This window comes from Myotis nattereri (genome assembly GCF_964212035.1).
Source record: "Myotis nattereri genome assembly, chromosome: 4".
Taxonomy (NCBI): Eukaryota; Metazoa; Chordata; class Mammalia; order Chiroptera; family Vespertilionidae; genus Myotis; species Myotis nattereri.
This window is the reverse complement of record NC_138079.1, coordinates 101215386-101240333: the sequence shown is the minus strand read 5'-3', so window position 1 is coordinate 101240333 and position 24948 is coordinate 101215386. Positions and strand designations below refer to the sequence as shown.

At 48.5% G+C, this 24948-nt stretch overlaps 1 protein-coding gene and 1 pseudogene across 5 annotated transcripts; one reads left to right on the top strand and one right to left on the bottom strand.

Moving 5' to 3' along the window:
• Positions 1 to 3505: 3505 nt before the first annotated feature.
• On the top strand, positions 3506 to 11285 carry TBC1D24 (TBC1 domain family member 24). 4 transcript variants are annotated; one of them, XM_081089253.1, is made up of 8 exons: positions 3506 to 4573; positions 5203 to 5220; positions 5747 to 5905; positions 7077 to 7140; positions 8398 to 8493; positions 8809 to 9049; positions 9430 to 9600; positions 10232 to 11285. In XM_081089253.1, exons 1-7 carry the CDS (start codon positions 3609 to 3611, stop codon positions 9582 to 9584), a joined length of 1698 nt encoding a protein of 565 aa, XP_080945379.1. In that variant the 5' UTR covers positions 3506 to 3608; the 3' UTR covers positions 9585 to 9600; positions 10232 to 11285. The 4 variants fall into 4 exon arrangements, with proteins under 4 accessions (XP_080945379.1, XP_080945380.1, XP_080945381.1 ...); XM_081089254.1 differs by having other exon boundaries at positions 3551 to 4573; positions 9430 to 9587; XM_081089255.1 differs by lacking the exon at positions 5203 to 5220 and having other exon boundaries at positions 3551 to 4573.
• A 5933-nt stretch (positions 11286 to 17218) lies between these two features.
• LOC308517832 (mortality factor 4-like protein 2) lies at positions 17219 to 18264 on the bottom strand (annotated as a pseudogene). Its single transcript has 2 exons — positions 17932 to 18264; positions 17219 to 17714 (listed from the first exon to the last, which is right to left on the bottom strand). The product of its transcript is annotated as a mortality factor 4-like protein 2 (transcript).
• Positions 18265 to 24948: the final 6684 nt, after the last annotated feature.

The following is a 24948-nucleotide window of genomic DNA, read 5'->3' as shown; positions in this document are numbered from 1 at the left end:
GAAGCTCTCCCACTGCAGACACAGCTGACTCTCATAGCCAGTTAGCCTGGAGGTCAAATCACCCCCAGTATTGCCGACAACAATCAAGGCTTAACTACAAGACTGCACACAAAGACCACTAGGGGGTGCACCAAGAAAAGATAAAAAAATGCAGAGACAAAGAAACAGGATGCAAATGTCAGAAATGGAAGATATAGAGCTCAAAACCACACTTTTAAGGTCTCTCAAGAACTGTCTAGAAGGCCTTCGAAAAGACTGGTGAGACCGCTGATAAATGTAGTGAGATCCTCAAGAAATCTAATGAGACCCTCGATGTTGTGATAAAGAACCAAGTAGAAATTAAGCATACACTGGCTGAAATAAAGAATATTATACAGACACCCAACAGCAGACCAGAGGAGCGCAAGAATCAAGTCAAAGATTCGAAACGCGAAGAAGCAAAAAACACCCAACTGGAAAAGCAAAATGAAAAAAGAATCCGAAAATACAAAGATAGTGTAAGGAGCCTCTGGGACAGCTTCAAGCGTACCAACATCAGAATTATAGGGGTGCCAGAAGAAGAGAGAGAGCAAGATATTGAAAACCTCTTTGAAGAAATAATGACAGAAAACTTCCCCCACCTGGTGAAAGAAATAGACTTACAGGTCCAGGAAGCGCAGAGAACCCCAAACAAAAGGAATCCAAAGAGGGCCACACCAAGACACATCATAATCAAAATGCCAAGAGCAAAAGACAAAGAGAGAATCTTAAAAGCAGCAAGAGAAAGAAACTCAGTTACCTACAAGGGAATACCCATACAACTGTCAGCTGATTTCTCAACAGAAACTTTGCAGGCCAGGAGGGAGTGGTAAGAAATATTCAAAGTGATGAATACCAAGAACCTACAACCAAGATTACTTTATCCAGCAAAGCTATCATTCAGAACTGAAGGTCAGATAAAGAGCTTCACAGATAAGGAAAAGCTAAAGGAGTTCATCACCACCAAACCAGTATTATATGAAATGCTGAAAGGTATTCTTTAAGAAGAGGAGGAAGAAGAAAAAGGTATAGATACAAATTATGAACAACAAACATGCATCTATCAACAAGTGAATCTAAGAATCAAGTGAACAAATAATCTGGTGATCATAATAGAATCAGGGACATAGAAAGGGAATGGACTGACTATTCTTGGGGGGGAAAGGGGTGTGGGAGATGTGGGAAGAGACTGGACAAAAACCGTGCACCTATGGATGAGGACAGTGGGTGGGGAGTGAGGGCGGAGGGTGGGGCGGTAACTGGGAGGAGGGGAGTTATGGGGGGGGAAAAGAGGAACAAATCTAATAATCTGAACAATAAAGATTTAATTAATTAAAAAAAAACAAAAAGTGTTGCCCTAGCCAATTTTGCTCAGTGGATAGAGCCTGTGGACTGAAGAATCCTGGGTTTGATTCTGGTCAAAGGTACATGCCCGGGTTGCGGGCTCGATCCCCAGTAGAGGGTGTGCAGGAGGCAGCCAATCAATGATTCTCTCTCACCATAGATGTTTCTAACTCTCTCTCCCTCTCCTTTCCTCTCTGAAATCAATACAAATATATTGAAAAAATTTTTTGAAGCATGCTATAAATATAGATGAACCTTAAGGACATTATGATCAGTGAAATAAGCCAGACACAAAGGACAAATATTGTATGATTCCACTAATATGAGGTATTTAGAATAGTCAAATTCTTAAGAGACAGAGGTTACAATGGTGGTTGCCAGGTGAAGGGGGAACTAGGAGTTAGCGTTTAATGGGCACAGAGTTTCAGTTTGGGAAGATGAAAAAGTTCTGGAGATGGATGGTGGTGATGTTGCACAAACAACAGTGTGAATGTACTTAATGCTACTGAACTATACACTTGTAAATGGTAAATTTTTTTGTATATTTTACTACAGAAAAAGAATCAAGGTGCCTTCTTAAGATATCTTCTCACAATACAGGTGTTAAACTATAATTCTTTACTTTCCACTCAGTGTTCTTAAGATATTTTTTGCTTTTTATATTTTCAGATGAATGTTCTAGATTCAAGAGAACCTGGAATGATCTGGTCATTTACCAAAACTCACTGAAGCAAACACTTGTGACATCTCCAGACACTTCCACCATCACAGGCAGAAAGGTTAGTCTGAGGTACATGGGCATACTATTGTAAAGGCCAAGGACAGTAGCCTTTAGCAAAAACTGTTAAATTGTGGTATCCTCAACATAGACTTCTGTCTTGCTGTTCACCTGCAGTGACCTATCAGCCAGAGTCTCACATAGCACATTTCACCCATTTTTAAATGTCTGCCTGAATTTCAATAGTTGCCTCAAATGGAGAGATAGTGTCAAATCCTCCAATACTTCTGGTTCATTTAGATATAAAAATGTCTAATTTTGCCTTGGCCTGTGTGACTCAGTTGGAGCATTGGCCCACACACTGAGGAGTCTCGGGTTCAATTCCCTGTCAAGGTCATGTACCTGAGTTGCAGGTTTGATCCCCAGCCCCAGTCAGAAGGCAACCAATCAATGTGTCTTTCTCACATAGATGCTTTCCTCCCCCCCTCCCCCGCCTCCCCACTCCTCCCGCTTCCCTTCCCCTCTCTAAAAAGCAATGGAAAAAATATCCTTGGGCCCTAGCTGGTTTGGCTCAGTGAATAGAGCGTCGGCCTGCAGACTGAAGGGTCCTGGGTTCAATTCCAGTCGAGGGTACATGCCCAGGTTTCAGGCTCGATCCCCAGTAGGGGGCATGCAGGGGGCAGTTGATCATTGATTCTCTCTCATCATTGATGTTTCTATCTCACCCTCTCCCTTCCTCTCTGAAGTCAATAGAAAATACAAAAATAAAAAATAGTGATATTAAAAAATATATATCCTTGGGTTTGGATTAACAATCAACCAAAAAGTCTAATTTTGAAGCTGTAACAGCTTTATTTATTTCTCAGCCCTCATGTCTACTCCTCACTAGTATTTCTTCTCTAGTCTGCCTAAAGCCTAGCTAGCATGTTTAGAAGGTTAAGAGCTGGCCTCTGAATTCTAGCCCAGGGACAGTGGGGCAGAGTAGGGTGTGTCTTCCTCATGATACGCAGCTGGTTAAAGGCCTGAAACCTTCGAGAACTGAAACAAAGCATATCTTGACTTAAATCGGTCCCCTTAACCAGTGGATCCTTTCCTAAGGCCCACAGGCCACAGGATGGTAGTGGGTGGGAGCCTGATAGGCCTTCCATCCCTGAGAGTCATTGTCAGGCTCTCTTTTGAAGCCCTTCCAGGAACTTGTTTCTAGCTTCTTGATATTCATAATCTGTGTGACCTATTACAGTAACTTGATAAGCTCCATGAAAAGAAGTTACACTCCAGAGTTCATAGTGACCTCTCAGAATATCCACCTATCCTAAATGGAGCCCTTATAATACTTTATATAAAGAGTCAAACAAAAACATATTCTCTAAAATGAGAACCTTTATACACATATATTAAGCATGGTTTTTAATCCTACAGGGCATGGGGTGGCAAACAGGTTAGCAGAAAAGCCTCCAGAGGTGGCTGGAAGCTGCTCTTTGCCCCTTCCTGGCAGCCCAGGGCCCTCCTCCCGGGTACAACCTGCACTATGGACTCCCAGGGGTACAACTGCTTTGTGGACAAAGACAAGATGGACACTGCCATCCAGGACCTGGGACCCAAGGAACTGAGCTGCACTGAGCTGCAAGAACTGAAGCAGCTGGCCCGCCAGGGTTACTGGGCCCACAGCCATGCTCTGCGGGGGAAGGTATACCAGCGCCTGATCCGGGACATTCCCTGCCGCACAGTCACTCCTGATGCCAGCGTGTACAGTGACATTGTGGGCAAGATCGTGGGCAAGCACAGCAGCAGCACCCTGCCCTTGCCTGAGTTTGTGGACAACACGCAAGTGCCCAGCTACTGCCTGAACACACGGGGTGAGGGTGCTGTTCGGAAGATTCTGCTTTGCATTGCCAACCAGTTCCCTGACATCTCCTTCTGCCCCGCCCTGCCTGCGGTCGTAGCCCTGCTGCTGCACTACAGCATCGATGAAGCAGAGTGCTTCGAGAAGGCCTGCCGCATCTTGGCCTGCAATGACCCCAGCAAGAAGCTGATTGATCAGAGCTTTCTGGCCTTTGAATCTTCCTGCATGACATTTGGGGACCTGGTGAACAAGTACTGTCAGGCAGCCCACAAGCTGATGGTGGCGGTGTCGGAGGACGTCCTGCAGGTCTATGCGGACTGGCAGCGCTGGCTGTTTGGGGAGCTTCCCCTCAGCTACTTCGCTCGTGTCTTTGATGTCTTTCTGGTGGAAGGTTACAAGGTGCTGTACCGCGTGGCATTGGCAATCCTCAAGTTCTTTCACAAGGTGAAAGCTGGACAGCCGCTTGAGTCGGATAATGTGAAGCAGGACATCCGCACCTTCGTCAAGGATATTGCCAAGACCGTGTCTCCTGAGAAGCTGCTGGAGAAAGCATTCGCCATCCGCCTCTTCTCTCGGAAGGAGATTCAGCTTCTGCAGATGGCCAATGAGAAAGCTCTGAAGCAGAGGGGTATCACCGTCAAGCAGAAGAGGTAGGCTGGCCTTTGGGCAGGCTGCTAGGGGCCCACTTAGGGTGGGGCTTTGGTGGAATACATCCTGGGGACTTAGGCATGAGCTTGTCCTGCCAGCCTCTTGGTCTGCCTACTGCCAGCCAGCTCCTGTACATGGATAGGAGATGATAGGAAAAGAGAGAGGACTTTGCTGGTTACAGCCATAGGCTGCTGAGGCAGCTGTGGGCATGAAAGACACGGTTACTGTCCTCAGGCCTGAGGCCCAAGGCGGAGATGAAAGCTGGGTGTTGACCATGTGGTCAGAAGACCAAAGAGTGGGCCAGACTGGCTGCCTCTGGTCATTTCTTTTCTTTTTTTTTTTTTTGCGGCCCCTCTTCTACCCCTCGAGCTCTGGGCTCACTTGCTGCTGGACATGCCCCCTGCCCTGAACTCAGAACCCTGGGGAGCAGGGATGGGAAGGGCCCATGGTGTCCTGATACTGTCTTGGTACAGTATGACCTGATACAGATGACATGACTGTAGGTGTGAAGGCCTTTCTTCCAGGCCAAAGGCAGACATGTCCTAGACATCAGTACTTACTACTAACCTCTCCTTGTCTGTTTTATTTTTCTTCTTCTTCTCCATGTCCGTTGCTTCCTCCTGTTTTTCAGTGTTTCACTTTCTAAAAGGTAGGTCTGGAAACCACATCTCCATGCCTGGATTCTCTCTGTCTTCTGGCCTGGCTATCCCAGGGTCTGGCTGCTTGTGCTGGCTCTCAGGGCTTGCTTCTGCAGTGCTGCCTTGGAGCCTGGCTGATGTTCAGGAACCATCTGTTTGTTCTTCTGTCTGTCTGTCTGTCTGTTTGCTTAGTTGCCTCAGCTGTGCTCTCTGTTCGTGCTTGGCTGGCCTTGAGCATTGTCTTGCCAGAGCTGACTCACTTTCTGTCCCCATTTCTTAGAGAAAAGGTGCTTTTGTCCTTGTCTGGGCTGGCACTCTCCTCTGTTAGTAAGGAAGGGATGGGAGTGGGGCTCCAGGGAACAGCTCCACCCTGTTTCTTCCTGAGGGTTCCTTGGACCCGGCTTTAACCTGGCTGAACAGGTGAGAAGTTCCCTCCAGGCTTAGCTTTCAAGAGATCCAGTGCACACCCCCAGGGTAGGGGGTATGGTCAGGCCTGGGGTTGCAGGTGTGCGCTGAGTCTCTCCTGGCTCTCCCCAGGCAGTTTGTGCACCTGGCTGTTCATGCGGAGAACTTTCACTCGGAGATTGTCAGTGTGAAGGAGATGAGAGATATCTGGTCCTGGATCCCTGAGCGATTCGCCCTCTGTCAGCCCCTCCTGCTCTTCTCCTCACTGCAGCATGGGTACAGCCTGACTAGGTAATGCCGGGAGACTGGGGAGGCTAGGCCTGCCCTCCGAGGCCCCGAGGCCCCGAGGCATGGACTCTAAGGGTCAGGTGGTGCTGGAGGGGCAGAGGGAGTGGTGAAGTTGTCCAGCTTCTGATTCTATCTGTGCTTCCAGGAAGTCACACTGAAAATGGGCCTGTGAACCTTGGCACTTGGGTGAGGCCCTGCCTCTTCTTGGGGCCCTAGAATTGGGAAGCCCTTTTCTGGGCTTCTCTCACTCCCAGGCCACCCAAATTCAGGGGTCGGTCATTACCGTACATGCCACAACTCCATGTCCTCATGTAGGCATGGTGATGACATGGGAACTTACAGAACTATAAGAGGACGACTCAAGGCAACAGGCTGTGTGATTCAGTACTCCCCACCCTCACTCTGTCAGTCCACAAGCCAGGAATAGGTTGGCCCTATGGGGCTGGGGCTGTGCTGGACTCCCCAGGGCACACTGCCTCCCTGGCAGCTCTGTCAGGTTCAGCACCCCTGGAGCCTCAGACGCTGTGGCTTGGGTCACAGGTGACCCAGCAGAGGCAACACAGGCAGAGTTGGCCCAGCCCATGTGGCGGGGACTGTCTGTAGCCCCATGAGCATTATGGCACAGCCAGAGCTACATTCGCCCAGCCCCAACCTCTGTGTGACTGAGGGACAGCTAATGGAGCTGCCAGGGCTGCCAGCCAAGCACTGGGCACCTGGAGCCACCACAGTGGCAACCTCAGGCTTCCTCACATGCTTCCCATTGCCAACAGCTCCCACATGCTTGGACTCTAAGCTTTCCTAGAGCAGGGACCTGTTCCTCTTGTTTTTGCTTTTCCGAAGCACCTGGCACACAGCTCTGCCTGCTGGGAGCGATTTGCCATGCTTCACACCAGGGCAGACAGTCCTGGGGCAGCTGACTGCTCACCCTGCAGACCCTGGGGGAGCTCCCCCTTGGCTTAGAAGAGTGCCCAGTCCAGAGTGTTGCTAGGTCCTTGGCCACAGTGCCTGGTCGCCAGGAGATAAGGAAATGCAGTCCTGGGCCCGTCTGCCCCTAGCAGTCCAGGTTTCCCAGGCGCTGTGAGTGCTGTCAGCAAAGCTGGCTAGAGGTGGTGTGGGAAGGAGTTCAGGAGAACTGCTTCCCATCAGGACTGGTACGTGTGGTCTCTTCCCCCAGGTTCTATTTCCAGTGTGAAGGACATGAGCCCACCCTCCTGCTCATTAAGACCACACAAAAGGAGGTGAGCAGGGACCAGAGGGAGCCTGGGGTTCTGGCTTCTGAGTTTGGGGTACTCTGCTGCTCCTGTGCCCCTGCAGCCTCCACCCAGCATTCCCACACTTAGGGGCACAGAGCAGAGCCACCGTCCACAATGAAGTGAATCTAGCCTCCCTATCTGACCCCCAAGTGCCCAGGGCCTCCTTGTTTCCCCTGAGGGCCCAGGCCCTGCTGACACAGCCTGGCTACTTAGGAGGACCATTGCAGAAATGCTCAGTAAGCGAGGCCCAGCCTCCTCCCAACACAGCGGGCCAGCACCAGCTGTGTCAGCTGCCTTCACTTGCCTTCACCCCCTAACAGGTAGTTCTCAGGGCCCTTTCGGCTACAGTATCTGTCCCCTGGAAAGTCACCAAGACTAGGGAGATCAGCGCTCATGTGCCCCCATCCTGGGGGTGTCTGCCAGTGGTAGAGGCTTTTTTTTTTTAACATTTCACTTGAGTTTTTTCTTTTTTTTAATATATATTTTTATTGATTTAAGAGAAGAAGAGAGAGGGAGAGAGAGATAGAAACATTAATGATGACAGAGAATCATTGATTGGCTGCCTCCTGCACACCCCCTACTGGGTATTGAGCCCGCAACCCTGGCATGTTCCCTTGACCGGAATTGAACCTGGGACCCTTTGGTCCACAGGCTGACACTCTATCCACTGAGCCAAACCGGCTAGGGTGGTAGAAGCTTCTGGTTCAAGTGGCTCCCAAACCTGCACCCATGGGAGTTTTAGGTTCCTCATCCCATCCAGACTCTGTCTGGGTTTCCAGGAGGAACCTGGACATCTGTATCATAGCAGGTGACTGATTGTCAGACAATTGGGGAAAACCCTGACTTTAATGGTGAAATCAAGTGCTTTGCTGGCTGACAGGGGGTTGGAGAATGTTGTTGAGCAGGCGTACCTCCTGGAAGCTCTCATCTGAGGGGCCTCCTTGGGGCTGATGCCCAACAACAGAATGTGGACATAGGGCTATTCCCATGCTTGAGGGCCAAGGAGGGAAGCAAAATGAAAATATCCCAAACCCCTCCACCCCCACTCTCACTGCTAACCCCACGCCCTCCAAACTCTGACTTCCCACACCTCTCTTCACCTTCTTCGGCTCTTGCCCTCAAGTGGGAGTGAGGGTTCAGTGACAAAGCTGTGATGGTACCGTGGCCCCGAGGAGGCCTTAAGCAAAGGGATGCTCTTGCAGGCCAGCACGGTACAGCCTCACCTTGGGCCTTTCTCCCCAGGTGTGTGGAGCTTACCTGTCAACAGACTGGAGCGAGAGAAATAAGTTTGGAGGCAAACTGGGCTTCTTTGGGACCGGAGAATGCTTTGTGTTTAGGGTAAGTGGGTTTCCCTGCAGGTGCTCTAAGATCAACAGGCCCAGCACCCTTATCACCCCTGCTCACGTGGCCCTGTTTACTTTTGTTATAGCCGTTACCCTACGGGATAACCTCTCGTTTTCCTCTGGTTTGTGATCATTAGACCGTGAGATCCATGAGAGCAGGCAGGCCCTACCTGCCTTGTGTGGCACCGTCTCCTCAGCCCTGGCAGGAGGCCTCATACACAGAGCTCTTCAATGAAGATTTGTGGGAGGAAAGTGGCCAGAAGGGCCCTGCAGGGCGTAGTGTGCCAGTTCCTCATACTTTCATCTTCAGTTGCAGCCGGAGGTCCAGCGCTATGAGTGGGTAGTCATCAAACACCCAGAGCTGACTAAGCCAGTCTCCTTGGAGACCTCTGCCACTTCGTCCCGGCACTGCCACTCCGTGTCCTTGTCCACATCCTCATCCTCAAACCCTGCTGACCGCCTCTCACCGTTCCTGGCCACTCGGCACTTCAATCTGCCCTCCAAGACTGAGTCCATGTTCATGGCTGGGGGCAGTGACTGCCTCATCATAGGTGGGTGTCTCACTTAGCCTTGGAGAAGGGTACAGGATCATGGGTGGCCAAAGCCCCTGGGTCAGTCATTGCTGACTCAGATGCAGGTGCCTCACCTGAAGGACAGGCAGAGCCCCCGTGATGGCAGAGGAAGAAAGCAGGCATGAGGAGTGGGAGTAGGGGCAGGTATTCTGGGTAAACCAGCTGGGAAGTGGACTCTAGCCTAGAATTTGGACCCAGGCTGAGGGCTGGCAGCCTTTGGAGGGTTGAAGGTCGGCCCTCTGGTTTTAGGCCTCTAGCAAGGCTGGGGCAGGGACAAGTGGAGATGCTCAGGGGCAGGAGGAGAGCACCTCCAGGGCAGTACCAGACAGAGGGGCAGCCACTGACTGAGCATCCTGCAGGTGGAGGGGGCGGCCAGGCTCTCTACATCGATGGGGACCTGAATCGGGGCCGCACGGGCCACTGCGACACTTTCAACAACCAGCCCCTCTGCTCTGAGAACTTCCTCATCGCTGCTGTGGAGGCCTGGGGCTTCCAGGACCCCGACACCTGCTGACAGGCCTGTGCTGATGGTGACCGAGCTGCCACTGTGGGATGGGGGGCGGTGGGGTGGGGCAGGCTCTCTAGGGAAAAGGCAGTGAATGAAGATCCCCTCACCACATGCATAGGCAGCATTGGGATACAGCTGGGGCCCTGATGCTGGGCTGGGCAGGGATACCTGACTCTGCTCAGACTTTCTACTGCCTCCACCTTGGTCTCAGGTCCTCGCTCTCCTCTGTGGGGCCATCCCCCACTTGCAGCCCCTGATCCTTAATCCCTTCGTGGTGGAGACAGAACTAGAACTGGCTGCCAAATGTGGGTCTGTGGCACCCCCTGCTGGTGCCTCTTTGCATGGCTTCTGTGCAAGGCTCTGCAGCCTTCTGCCTGCCCTGCTGCTCTGGCTCTCCAGAGGTGTGTTGGTCCTGAGAAGACACAGGTGCCCTGGGGACTTTCTTGGCAGGAGCATCTGCCTGGGGCTTCTAACCCAGTTTCCTCCTTCCCATGCTGGCCTCCTGGGGCTGCCTCTTGGACAGTTAGCCATAAGGTGAAAGAGGTTGGGGAAGGCAGGATCTATGCTGAGCTCTGGGCTCCTCCCAAGGGAGGGCTAAGGGCCAGTGGGATGAAGGACCAGAATGGACATCATATGTTCTTGTGTTTCTGCAGAGTCTGAAGCTTCTGGGCCTCACTATGTACTCACACTTGGAGAGGCCTCCCAAGATGGCTAGGGGAGGGCCCTCTGACCTCAAACCAGCCAGCTCCATTTCCAGGGGCGTGCCTGGAGAAGCCTGGACCCACGGAGCCTTCTCCAGTTCTCTTCCTCAGTCAGAACCTCCTAAGCTCTCCTGCAGTCTCTGTGGTGGCCCCATATCTCCTCTATGTCGCTGCAGTGACCTGGTTCCCAGGATCCCATCCAGACTCCTCAGCATGTCGTGCTTGTCTCATCCAGTCCTCCCCACAAGTCCGTGTGCCAGGTCTGCACCCTCCCTAACTCCCTGCCCTCACCGCACCTTCAATGCGAGCCCCTCTGCATGGCGTGTGTGTTCCCTTTGCATCCCTCTCACAGCACTGTGATCGGCTACATAGTGTGACTTCCTTGTGCTGCCACCTTTCCTCTTCCACCCTGCCCTGCCTGGTTCTGCACTGGACTCATGCACAGTAGGTGCCAAGTGAAGCTTGACCAATGAACACTGCAAGGAGCAGCCCTCTTGCCCTATGACCTCCCTCAGCTGGTCCTGAGGGCCTGGGCACCCAGGAGGGAAGAGGGGAGAAGCAGACACCCAAGTGACTGTGCTGCAGCAGCCTGGGCTGCAGGTGCCAAGGATTACTGTCCTCCAGCCAGCCCCCCACCCCCACCCCTCAGTCCTACATACCACATCCCTGCCCATCTGTACACTGCTTGCTCTTCTTGTGGTGTCCACCTTCTCAAACTCCTCTGAGCCAGACCACAGTGGGACTGAAGAAAGGACCAGGAACCCCGTGTGGCTTTGGACAAGCCAATGAACTTATTTGGAACTCAGTTTCCCCAACTGTAAAATGGGACCAATCCTGCTCTGCTGTCCCTCCAGGACTGTTGAAAGGCTGTGAGGGGAAAGGTGCTGGGAAGCGGTGTCACTGCTGACCCACCACCCCAGATCACTGCAGCCCTTGCTACTCCCCCTTCCTCTGAGCCCCTACAGCCCTCGCTTGTATTTTGGTGTTATTAAACACGGTCTCATTACATAGTCCAAGTTTGGTCTCTTCAACCGGAGGAAACTCCGGGGGCTCTTCCCTCCAGGCTTATCACCAAATGGGACCCTGGAGGCTGCACCCCGCTATGCTTGTCAGTGCTTTATCACCAGAATGTTGAAGGTCTTTTATTTTATTTTATTTTTTTAAATATATTTTATTGATTTTTTACAGAGAGGAAGGGAGAGAGATAGAGTCAGAAAGATCGATGAGAGAGAAACATCGACCAGCCGCCTCCTGCACATCCCCCACCGGGGATGTGCCCTCAACCCAGGTACATGCCCTTGACCGGAATCAAACCTGGGACCTTTCAGTCCGCAGGCCGATGCTCTATCCACTGAGCCAAACTGGTTTCGGCATGAAGGTCTTTTAAAAACATAGCTTTTCAGAAGCAGCTAAAAGTTTTTGTTGTTTTGTTAATCCTCGCCTGAGGATTTTTTTTTTTCTTTCATTTTTAGAGAGAGTGGAAGGGAAGGGGAGAGACAGAGAAAGATCAAGATGAGAGAGACACATCAATTGGTTGTCTCCCACATGAACCCCAATGAGGGCCGGGGATTGAGCCTACAACCCACCTACCTGCCCTTGACGTGAATAGAACCCAGGACCCTTCAGTTCACAGGTTGAGGCTCTACCCGCTGAGCAATCCGGCTAGGGCACTAACAGTATTTTTTAGTACTATTTACATAGCTCCCTTGCCGGGAGCCGGTCCATCCTTGCTGCTTGACACAGTCACTGCAGGGAAGAAACATCTGCTCAGCATATGTTTCAAGGGACCTGGCGTATATGGCATACTGTTCTTGATGTGTTTGCTCCCCTTCTTGGCACTATGTGTTTTAATCAAGGTCACCCCTCCGAGAAAGGTTGTTTCCCCAAGTAGGGAGGGATTTTCCCCTGAAGTTAGGGAGGGAATAAAACCCCTTAACTAAGTGCCAGGCGGGTAGTTAATCACTTTTAACTACGAACAATCACGCTTAAGCTACATAATTTTTACTCCCTGGAATGGAGATAAGAAATGCCCTAACCTTTGGAATAGAGATTGATAGGATTGGAATCAACTGGTATAAATACAGATGTAACAAGACAACAGGATACAGAACCTAGAGACAGAACCTAGCAAGAGAACCTGGCTGAAGAACCTATAGACAGAACCTGGCTACAGAACCTGGATAGAACATGGCAAGAGAACCTGACTAGAACCTGGTGACTGAACCTGGATGGAGAACCTAGCGAGGGAACATGGCTACAGAACCTTGCTGGAAAACCTAGCAAGAGAACATGGACACAGAACTTGGGTGAAGATCCTAACCAGAACTTCGCTGGAGATCCTGATCAGAACTTGGCTAGAGATCCTGGCTAGGCTGCTGATCAACTGAACGCTTGTCTCTGTGTCATTTCTTCTTCGCCGACTCCGTCCACACCTTTGGGGACCCCTGGACCTGCTGGGGTTGGACCCCAGCACTCCCTCCACAAACTTCCTGAACTTGGGGATTCTTTTTCTGGTAAGCCCGGAAGATTCTCTGTGGCTATCCCGAGGGCCCCTGTCAGGCCTTCCCAGACATCCAGTCCAGGGAGGGCAATCGCTACTTAGTCATGATTTCTATATCATGACATCTTTGTGTGTGCACACAAAATAGTTTCTTTGAATTTCTTCTTCCTAATTTTTCTGCTAAACTAAAAGGTATGTTATTATTATCTTTATTTTTCTTATTATTGTCCTTATATGATATTAGGTGTTCCTAAATAGCACATAATTTATTTTGTTAATATTCTCTATTATTTCTTCCTGATTATTTATGATTAGTTTTTTATGTTAAAAATTAGCCAGTTTTGCCGAAACCGGTTTGGCTCAGTGGATAGAGCGTCGGCCTGCGGACGGAAAGGTCCCAGGTTCGATTCCGGTCAAGGGCATGTACCTGGGTTGCGGGCACATCCCCGGTGGGGGATGTGCAGGAGGCGGCTGATCAATGTTTCTCTCTCATCGATGTTTCTGACCCTCTATCTCTCTCCCTTCCTCTCTGTAAAAAAATCAATAAAATATATTTAAAAAAAAAAAATTAGCCAGTTTTTTGAAATTGCATAATGAATTATTTGTTTTTCTGGAAATGTTTAAAAGTTCATTTTAAAAACAAAAATTCAATATAGTTTAAACCACTTCATTAAGTGATTTATTAAAATAGACTGTAGCCCTAACTGGTTTGGCTCAATGGGTAAGAGCATCAGCCTGAGGACTGAAGGGTCCCAGGTTCGATTCCAGCCAAGGGCACATGCTGGTTGCAGGCTTGATCCCCAGTAGGGGGCGTGTAGGAGGCAGCCAATCAATGATTCTCTCTCACTGTTGATGTTTCTATCGATCTCTCCTTCTCCCTTCCTCTCTGAAATCAATAAAAATATTTTTTAAAAAATAAAAATAAAATGGACTGTATACCTTTAGGGCTTCAGAAAATCAGTTTTTCAAAAATTATTTTTATTTTTTGTTAATCCTCACTCGATATATTTTTCTCATTGATTTTTAGGGAGCGTGGAAGGGAGGAGAGAGACAGAAACATTGATGTGAGATAGACACAATGATTGGTTGCCTTCCACATGTGCCTCAACCAGGTGGGATGGAGCCTGCAACCAAGGTACATGCCCTTGACCAGAACTGAACTCACGACCCTTCAGGCCGAGGGCCAATGCTCTAACCATTGAGAAAGCAGCTAGGGCTCAAATATATTTTTTTTAAATATATTTTTATTGATTTCAGAGAGGAAGGGAGAGGAAGAGAGAGAGAGAAACATCAATGATGAGAGGGAATTGTTGATTGGCTGCCTCCTGCAGGCCCCCCACTGGGGACCGAGCCAGCAACCCAGACATGTGCCCTTGACTGGAATCGAGCCCTGGGCCCTTCAGTCTGCAGGCCGACACTCTATCCACTAAGCCAAACCAGCTAGGGCTCAAAAATAAATTTTAATATAAGACTAAGCCATTTCATTAGAGTTTTAATTGTTGAATTAAAATTAGTATTTCAAATTTTTTCTATTTTTATAAACTACACTAGAGGCCCTATGCACAAAAATTTGTGCACTCGAGGGGGTCCCTTAGCCCAGCCTATGCCCTCTTGCAGTCTGGGACCCCTCGGAGGATGTCTGCCTGCTGGAACTCTTACCATTTGCAACGGCATTGATGGAACTGGAGAGCATTATGCTAAGTGAAATAAGCCAGTCAATGAAGGAAAAACGCCACATGATCTCACTCACTCATGGATAATAAAGGCCATTATAAACTGATGAACAAAAATAGATACAGAGGCAGAGCTGCCTCGAACAGACTGTCAAACTACAGTGGGAAAGCCGGGGAGGGTTGAGGGGCGGGAAGGGGAGGGGGGTAAGAGATCAACCAAAGGACTTGTATGCATGCATATAAGCATAACCAATGGACATAAGACACTGGGGGGGTAGGGGAGACCGGGGGATTGTTAAGGGCGGGAAAAAAAGGAGACATATGTAATAAAATAATTTAAAAAAAGACTAAGCCATTTCATTATTCAGAGTTTTAATTATTGAATTAAAATTAGTATTTCAAATTTTTTCTATTTTTATAAACTACTCTAGAGGCCCGGTGCACAAAAATTTGTGCACTCGGGGGGGGGGGGTCCCTTAGCCTGGCCTATGCCCTCTTGCAGTCTGGGACCCCCTCAAAGGATGTCCACCTGCTGGCTTACGCCCGCTCCCTGAGTGATCGGGCCCAAGCTGGCAGTCAGACATCCCTCTCACAGCCTGGCAGCCCTCGGGGGATGTCCACTTGCCAGCAGGGAGCAGACCTAAGCTGCAGTCGGACATCCTTAGTGCTGCTGAGGAGACTGGAGAGGCTCCCGCCACCACTGCCGTGCTGGCAGCCATCAGCCTGGCTTGTGTCTAAGCAGAGCTCTCCCGCTGTGGGAGCACACTGCCCACCAGGGGACAGCTCCTGCATTGAGCATCTTCCCCCTGGTGGTCAGTGTGTGTCATAGTGACCAGTCATTCTCAGTCGTTCTGCTGTTAGGGTCAATTTGCATATTACCCTTTTATTATATAGAATAGAGGCCTGGTGCACAGGTGGGGGCCGACTGGTTTGCCCTGAAGGGTGTCCTGGATCAGGGTGGGGGTCCCGCTGGGATGCCTGGCCAGCCTAGGGGAGGGGCTGATGGCTGTTTGCAGGCTGGTCAAGACCCCCAGTGGGGACCCTCACTGCATGGGGGTTTGGCCAGCCTGGGTGAGGGGCTGAGGGCCGTTTTCAGGCTGCCCAAACCCCCTTCAGGGTAGGGGTCCCCACTGGGGTGCCTGGCCAGCCTGGGTGAGGGGCTGATGGCTGTTTTCAGACTGACCAAGCCCCACGGCAACAGAAGCTCCCAGCCTTTCCTTTTTTTTTTTTTTTTTTTTTTAAATATATTTTATTGATCTTTCACAGAGAGGAAGGGAGAGAGACAGAGAGCCAGAAACATCGATGAGAGAGAAACATCGATCAGCTGCCCCCTGCACATCCCCCACTGGGGATATGCCCGCAACCAAGGTACATGCCCCCGACCGGAATCGAACCCGGGACCCCCCAGTCCGCAAGCCGACGCTCCATCCACCGAGCCAAACCGGCCCCGGCTTTTTTTTTTAATTCACTCCAGCTCCGTGGCCATGGCGGCTGGAAGCAGGTATCTGGGGTTTATTTACCTTCTATAATTGAAATCTTGTTGCCTTGAGAGGAAGCAGCAGCCGGCCGGGAAGCTTGGTTTCCTCCATCATTGGGGCAACCAAGCCTCCTGCTTGCTACAGCTCTGTGGCTGCCAGCCACCATCTTGGTTGGGTTAATTTGCATATAGTCACTCTGATTGGCTGGTGGGCGTGGTTTGGGCTGTAGCAAAGGTATGGTCAATTTGCATGTTTGTCTGTTATTAGGTAAGGTGCTTAATTTTTTTAGCTTTTCAGGACAATTTGTTTTAGAAATTTTAGATTTCAGAAGACCTTCAAATTTCTCTTACCCATTTCACGAAGCCATAAAGTGTTAGTTTCCTTAAATATTTTATATTTAAGCCCTAGCCGGTTTGGCTCAGTGGATAGAGCGCCACCTATGAACTGAAAGTTCCCAAGTTCGATTCCAATCAAGGGCACATGCCCAGGTTGTGGGCTCGATCCCCAGTGGGGGACTTGCGGGAGGCAGCCAATCCATGATTCTCTCTCATCATGGATGTTTCTCTCCCTCTTCCTTCCTCTCTGAAATCAATAAAAATAAAATATTTAATAGATTAAGTTTTTTAACTTTTTTTGCTTTGAAATTTAGAAACAAATTTTATTTAAGATCTGAAATACAGTTCCTTAAATATCAACTTCTCGAGAAAACCGCAGCTACACAATAAAGCATTGCCTCTATCATGTTAGAACGTGCATTAGACTCAAATACAAAAACCATGAGACAAACCACCATCCTTCAGCAATCTGAGCAAAGATAGAATGCCTAAGGAACAACATGGATGGACTTGCAGAGGATGGGCTGTTTTACTTCAAGCACCATTTAAAAAAGAGCACAGACGCATGGGTTTTCAGGTATATACATTGCGTAGAACCTTTGACACTAGGAATCAGGGCATTTTTATCAGGTAGCATTAACACATAATTCGAAAATTGTGTAGTGTCAAAGGGATAGAACCACCAGCATTCAAGCAATGTTGTCAACTATACAAGAAGATGTTCTACTGAATGTTTCTTTTTTTGTCTAATTACTGCATACACTGGTAGCAACTTTGAAATAAAAGGAGCTTGTACTCCTTTTATTTTCTGTTTAAAACAAAACAGAAAAACTGAAATATAAGCCCTGTTATACATTAACAATTTTAAAGGACATCAATTATACAAGAAAAAGACTAAGGACGAAATGAGTGTTTACGGATACCGGACAAAACAGCGAGTGCTCAGTGGACCCTCACAGGGCTTTGCGGTGGTACTCAGCCGAAGCTACTTTGTAATCACTGGCAGTTAACAGAGATGCAGCATTCTTTGCCAGGTATTTTAGGAAATCACACAAATAGTCCTACAATAATGTAAGGCTCTTCTCATCAAGGGGCATATATGCCAGAATTGCTCCAGTTCTTACAAATAATCTCACTGTGGTGCTCCATAAACTTGGGACACGGGTGTATCAGGGTGAGCCAAGAGGATTTCGGCTCTTAAATTTGTAGAGCAGCTGAGTGCCTAACATCACGTTGAAGCATTCTTTAATTTCTACAACAACTTCATTCACTGCGTATTCCTTATTGTTGACATTTCTCTGCGATTTCTTGCAGCTTGCATACTCTTCTAGAATGGCATCTACATTTTTCTTGGGGAATTGAAATAGCTCCTTCTGCCTGGTAACTAAGTCCCAATCCTCAACAAGCCATAGTTTTAATTCTTCAGGAATCTTTCCTGTAACGTCCATTCTATTCTTAAATGCAGGGGTCCTCAAACTACGGCCCACGGGCCACATGCAAATACAAATATTGTATTTGTTCCCGTTTTGTTTGTTTTTTTACTTCAAAATAAGATATGTGCAGTGTGCATAGGAATTTGTTCATAGTTTTTTTTTTAAACTATAGTCCAGCCCTCCAACGGTCTGAGGGACAGTGAACTGGCCCCCTGTTTAAAAAGTTTGAGGACCCCTGCTTAAATGCATCCTCACTTTCAACAATGGAGTCAGCCCGGGCCCTTTTCTTCTGAGGTGGCTGAGGGGCTTCGCTGGTACTGCCACCATCCCTGTTTCCAGGAGTCTTCTGCTTGTTCTTTCTTGTCTTCCCCACCAATCCAGAAGGGGGGTTCTCTATAGAATAACCCCCTCCCCCGCCATCTGCCTGGGCGCGCTGGTTCCAGATTCTGCTGTGGACCAGCTGTCATCTTACTTCTCTGCATATTGCTTCTAGTTGGTTTTTTGAAGTTGTCTTCTTCTGCAGATTGTTGTCCACGAGTTTGCGAACCCTGCTTTCTGGAACTCATTCAATCCTGTTTTTATTTCAACCAATAATCCTCTCTCTTCTCGCTCTCTCTTCTTCCAAGAACTCCTAGTGTTTTCCCAGTGAATCTTATAGATCTTCTGGGATTGTTTGAAAGGATGAGGTGGGAGACAACCCAAGATTCTGTAATCAGGATCGGATCTTCTGATCCTTACTATGCAACACACTTAGCTTTTCTGAGAATGGCCTGAAATGGGAATTCACTTCTTCCCAGCTGTCCCTCCAATAGCCATTAACCTTTTACTTTGAAATAATTTTAGGTTTAGATTTACAGAAGAGTTACAAGGTGGTACAGAGTTCCTTATATTCTTTCTCCAGCTTCCCCACTGTTAATATCATACATTTATCACAACAAAGAAAATAACATTATTATTATGCTATTAAATTAAATTATGGCCTCCCCCAACCCCCGAGTTTTTCTGTAGTCCTTTTTCTGTTCCAGGAATAGATTTAATTTTTATAGATATCTACTTTCCCACATTTTTTTTAATTTTTTTATTTTATTTTATTGATTTTTTACAGAGAGGAAGGGAGAGAGATAGAGAGTTAGAAACATTGATGAGAGAGGAACATCGATCAGCTGCCTCCTACACATCTCCTACTGGGGATGTGCCCGCAACCCAGGTACATGCCCTTGACCGGAATCGAACCCGGGACCCTTCAGTCCGCAAGCCGACGCTCTATCCACCGAGCCAAACTGGTTTCGGCCCCACATTTTTATTAAATCCAGAATATCATCAAATTCACAAGACTGACACTGATTTTTTTTTAATGCCACTAATTAGGTAGTATACCTACTGTCTCAAACATGTATTCATATGTCCTGTTTTTGTCTTTGCTTAAATATCTTTTTTTCCTGCCTAAATGTCTTGTTTGCACGAAGTTACCAAATGGCACGGGGTACCAAGCATACCTCATGGTGCTTCCCCCAACAACACTAAGGCAGAGAAGCATGGGGATTTAAAATAATAATAATAATAATCCGCTGTAAAAACGCTATGGTCTTCGTTATGTTAGTGTCAGATTGTAATTGAGAAGTTAGGTACATGTGACTTGTTGCTAAAGATGAAATGGCCCCCCACACTGGCAGACAGGCTCCTTTTACCCAACCATGTGGAATTTGTCAACACTACGCTTGGGACCGAGGAAGCAAAGTCAGTGGACACATTGACCCATGACATGACAGAGACACACCAACCAACAACACCTTCCACTTCAGATCGCTGAATCCACAGGCGTATTACCTGGCTGCTTGGTTAGTTCACCAGTGAGAAGTGCCCCGGCCAGAGGGAGACTGCAGTTCTGCTCTGGCCCAGTGAGGCCATCCACAGCAGGGAAGCTCATGCAGTGCAAACAGTCCCAGCCTGTTTTTATCTTCATGCGAAGAGACAGGAGCAGACGTCTGCTCTATTTCATACTGAAGGGCACTGACTGGCAAAGGACATGTTTTGTCAAAAACAAGTTAAACATTGAAGAGAAAAAAGTGTGAATTTTTACCTTTCATCTCGAATGGTTATTGACTGAAAAATGGATAAGTGGGCTGACACTTTGGAGTATCTAAATGAATGTAATAAAAAATTGCAAGAACTGTGTAAAAATGTATAGTGAGAGAATGTGTGGCTTTGTAGCACAATTCAATTTTGGAAAAGTGAAAATAGGTTATTTAGTAATATGTTTGGTCAGTTTTATTTTGAATCCTAAACAAAAATTAACAAGAACAAATGTAACAAAATCACTGTGAAATAATGATTGGGAAAATAAATGGGATGGGGGATGGGGAGTCCTGGATGCATCATATTCAGAACTGGCAACGTCCATGGAGGAGAAGGAAGCACTGGACTTGAAGGAGCATTGCTCCTTTGAAGATTTTTTTGTTGTTAATCCTCACCAAAGGAAATTTTTTTCCATTGATTTTTAGAGAGTAGAAGGGAAGGAGGGAGGGGAGAGGGATACATACATGGATGTGAGAGCGATTTATCAATTGGTTGCCTCCCACATGCACCCCAGAGATCAAACCTGAACCTGAAACCCAGGTAGGTGCCCTGACCAGGAATCAACTGGCAACCTTTTGGTGCATGGGACAACGCCCAACCAACTGAATCATACTGGCCAGGGTGCTCCCTTGAAGAATTTAAAAGACTACATTGGCCCTAGCTGGTTTGGCTCAGTGGATAGAGCGTCGGCCTGCAGACTGAAGGGTCCCGGTTTCAATTCTAGTCGAGGGTACATGCCCAGGTTTCTGGCTTGGTCCCTAGAAGGGGGCATGCAGGAGGCAGCCAATCAATGATTCTCTCTCATCACTGATGTTTCTATCCCTCTCCCTTCCTCTCTGAAATCAATAAAAATATATTTTTTAAAAAAGACTGCATTAGCCCGGCTGGCTTGTGGTTGAGTGTTGACCTATGAACCAGGAGGTCCAGGTTCAATTCCTGATCAGGGCTCATGCCTAGGTTTTGGACTTGATCCCCAGTGGGGGTCGTGCAGGAGGCAGCCAATCGATGAATCTCTCTCATTGTTGAGGTTTCTGTCTCTCCCTCTCCCTTCCTCTCCGAAATCAATCCTTCCTATATAACTAAAGCCTAATAAGCAAATCAGCCGAACGGCTGAATGACCTGTGGAACGACCAGTTGCTATGACATGCACTGACCACCAGGGGGCAGACGCTCAACGCAGGAGCTGCCCCCAGCCAGCAGGCCCCAGGCCAGCCAAGGCAGGGGCCAGCAGGGCCCCCCCACCACCATCACCCTGCTGGTCACCCCACAGATTGGCCCTGATTGCCGACCAGGGCCTTTAGTAAATTTTGTGCACTGGACCTTTAGTAAAAATATATTTTATTTTATTTTATTTTTTAATATATTTTATTGATTTTTTACAGAGAGGAAGGGAGAGAGATAGAATGTTAGAAACATCAATGAGAGAGAAACATCAATCAGCCGCCTCCTGCACACCTCCCACTGGGGATGTGCCCGCAACCAAGGTACATGCCCTTGACCGGAATCGAACCTGGGACCTTTCAGTCCGCAGGCCGACGATCTATCCACTGAGCCAAACTGGCCACGGCTAAAAATATATTTAAAAATAAATAAATAAAGACTGCATTAGCTGATTGAACAGTAAGAAATGTTTCTGGCCCTATCCTGTTTGCCTCAGTGGATAGAGCGTCGGCCTGCCGACTGAAGGATCCCAGGTTCGATTCTGGTCAAGGGCATGTACCTTGGTTGCGGGCACATCCCCAGTAGTAGGTGTGCAGGAGGCAGCTGATCGATTGTTTTCTCCCATCAATGTTTCTAACTCTCTATCCCTCTTCCTTCTCTGTAAAAAATCAATAAAGTATATTTTTTAAAAAAGTTTCTGTCCATTACAGGAGCTGCATGCCCTGCTCCAATTGCTGCCAAGGCCAGTGTGAACCAAGTTCTTTCCTATTTTTTTTTTGTTTGCTCTTTTTCACACAGCCTGTCATGTAGACGTGCTCCATAAATAAGAGGAATGAGAGGAGCAACCGAATGTCTCAGTCAAGAATTGCTTGGACCCCTGTCATGTGGAAAATTCAGTATCAAAAAGTCATGTTCATCAAAATGAAAATGTTTCATCTGGAAGGTTATATGGGTCAAGGTTAGCGTCTTTCCTAATACCTAGGGTTTTAATTGTGTGATATAAATGAAAACATAGCCTTTTTTTCTGCGTGTCTGACTCCTCCCAGTGCCCTTCCCATCCTCCCTGCAGCTGCTTTGGGGCTTTTGCCCTCCTGTGAAACTGCTGCTTCTCTCTTCCCTTCCATTCTGCTTCCTCGCTGTGCTCAGCACGCAGACAGGCTCCTGCCCCTCTCTCTTCCTTTGTGGCTGCCCAGAGTCCAAGACCAGTGCTCTCTGTCAGTGCTTCTGCTGCTGCCCTGATGGGGGGGGCCCTGGCCAGGGGGTGAGAAGTCCTGGTAGGACAGATGAATGGAAGCTTGGTGCCAGCTGGTTTCCAGTTCCTCCTCTGAACCAAGAGCCTCTGCCTCCAGGCCTTTACACAGGACATGTCCCACCCCTCAGTCGGCTGCAGTGCCCCTGCAACCAGGACACTCTCCCTGAGGCCCCAGAAGACAACGCTTTTCTTTCCGAGTCTCCCCATTTCCTCCCCTGGAGACTGTCAGCCCCTGAGAGCAGGAGCCCCCATGTGGTCCTGCCTGTGCTGCTAGTATAATAGGGTGTTCTGAGAGAGAGAGGGTGTGCGTTGGCTCACATGGCAGTGTGCATTTCTGGGGCCTATGGTTGAGGGGTGCCACCAACAATACCTACAGTAACAGCTTTTTCCTATAGCATGCTTAGGATCATCTTATGGTTGACATGAGGACACTCCGACATGGCCAGAACTGGTGAGGAATGACCTGGCCTGGGGAGCAGGGGGCAGGGCTGTAGCTGCTGTTTCAGAAGCCTGCCCGCCTCAGGCCGGGTCAGCTCAAGTGGCCACAGTGTCTGCTAGGACCTCAACCAGGCGGAAGCACCCTCCTCTCCTGCTCCCACCACCACCTCAGGTGAACCCCTTTTTGGGCTTGGTCCATGGTAATTTGTGCCATTTTAAGTCCTCGTCTCTAGCCACCCAAGGAAGAGCTTTGTTTTTATCTTTTTTTTTAAAGATTGAATTTAACAATTTTATTTATTTTTAATTTTTATTTATTTTTTGATCCTTATCCAAGGATATGTTTTAGTGATTTTTTATTTTTTAATCTTTTAAAAAATACATATCTTTATTGCTTTCAGAGAGGAAGCGAAGGGAGAGGGAGAGAGAGATAGAAACATCAATGATGAGAGAGAATCATTAATTGATCACCTCCTACACGTCCCACACTGGGGATCAAGCCCACAACCCAGGCACATGCCCTGACCAGGAATTGAACCATGACCTCCTGGGTCATAGGTTGACGTTCAGCCACTGAGCTATGCCGGCCAGCCTGCTTTACTGATTTTTAAAGGGAGTGGAAGAGAGGAGAGAGAGAGAGAGAGAGAGAGAGAGAGAGAGAGAGAGAGAGAGAGAGAGAGAGAAAGAAAGAGAGAGATGAGAGAAGCATCCATTTCCTGTACACACACCCACCTGGGATAGAACTCTCAGCCTAGGCATGCGCCCCTACCGGGAAGTGAACCAGCAAACTTTCCCTGCACTGGACAACACTCCAACCAACTGAACCACACCAGCCAGGTCTGAATTTAGCCATTTTAAAGTGAACAGTTCAGTGGTGTTTAGGGCATTCACAGGCTGTACAAACACCACCTCTAGTTCCACATGTTTATGCCCCAAAAGGAACCCTGTGCCCATGAAGCACTTGCTCCCCATTCCTCCCTCTCTTATGGTTTTTAAAGGTAAAATGCACCTAGTAAAAAATCAATACAGCCATAACTGGTTTGGCTCAGTGGATAGAGCCTCAGCCTGCAGGCTGAAGGGTCCTGGGTTCAATTCTGACCAAGGGCACATGCCCAGGTTGCTGGCTTGGTCCCCAGTAGGGGGCGTGCAAGAGGCAGCCAATCAATGATTCTCATCATTGATGTTTCTCTCTCCCTCTCCCTTCTTCTCTGTAAAAATCAGTACATATGAGAATATCCATAATGGGTAGTCTCCTTCCCCATCAGGTCCCCAGGGGCCTCCACTGTTAGCAGTGTTTCATGCATGTTCAGGTCATTCATCTGTGCCCTCTTCCCCATCCTGCTGCTTGTCACTAACTGCCTCTCAGATCGTCCACACCAGAATGTGTCCACCTGTTTCCATCTCAGAACCAGCTGTCCAGCATTCTGTGATTTAAGTACAAGCTAGATCTCTACCTTCCCTGCTCAAACCCTCTTCCTCTTTTAACACCTCATTCCTAGATCACCGCCCTGGAGGCAGTCCAAGCAGCCCAGCCCCTCCCTCCTTTGTATCACCTCTCCTGGTGACCACTTTTCCAGCCGAGGGTTGGGACAAGTCCAGCCCCCATGGCTGTGAGCTCCTAGAGCAGTGATTCTCAACCTTCCTAATGCCGCGACCCTTAATACAGTTCCTCATGCTGTGGTGACCCCCAACCATAAAATTATTTTCGTTGCTACTTCATCACTGTAATTTTGCTACTGTTATGAATCATAATGTAAATATCTGATATGCAGGATGTATTTCCATGGTTACAAATTGAACATAATTAAAGCATAGTGATGAATCACAAAAACAATATGTAATTATATATGTGTTTTCCGATGGTCTTAGGCGACCCCTGTGAAAGGGTCGTTCGACCCCCAAAGAGGTCGCGACCCGCAGGTTGAGAACCGCTGTCCTAGAGGGTAGGAACACTCTTCCTAAATTTTGTATCCCCAGAGCCTAGCTTGGTGTCTACACACAGTAGATGCTCACTAAATGTCAGATGAGTGGCTTAGGGTGGAAGGCAGATGGCCAGGAGATTGTGAGCCGACTGGTGGGGGTGAGAAGGTCGGGCTGGCCTTCAGGGTGCTGAGCCCAGATCAGAGGGAGGGTCCAGAGCAGACGGTGTCGCTTGTGTACCCTTTCTGAGAGCCTGCTGCCTGTGTCAGGCTCAGTGCCAGGGCCTGGTGTACTGTAAACCCGCAGAATTCTCCCTCCTTCCTTCCCTCCCTCCCTTCCTTCCTTCCATGGCCCAGGGAGAGAGCCTCACACCGCCCCCTGGTGGTCAGGGACAGCCCAAGGCGCC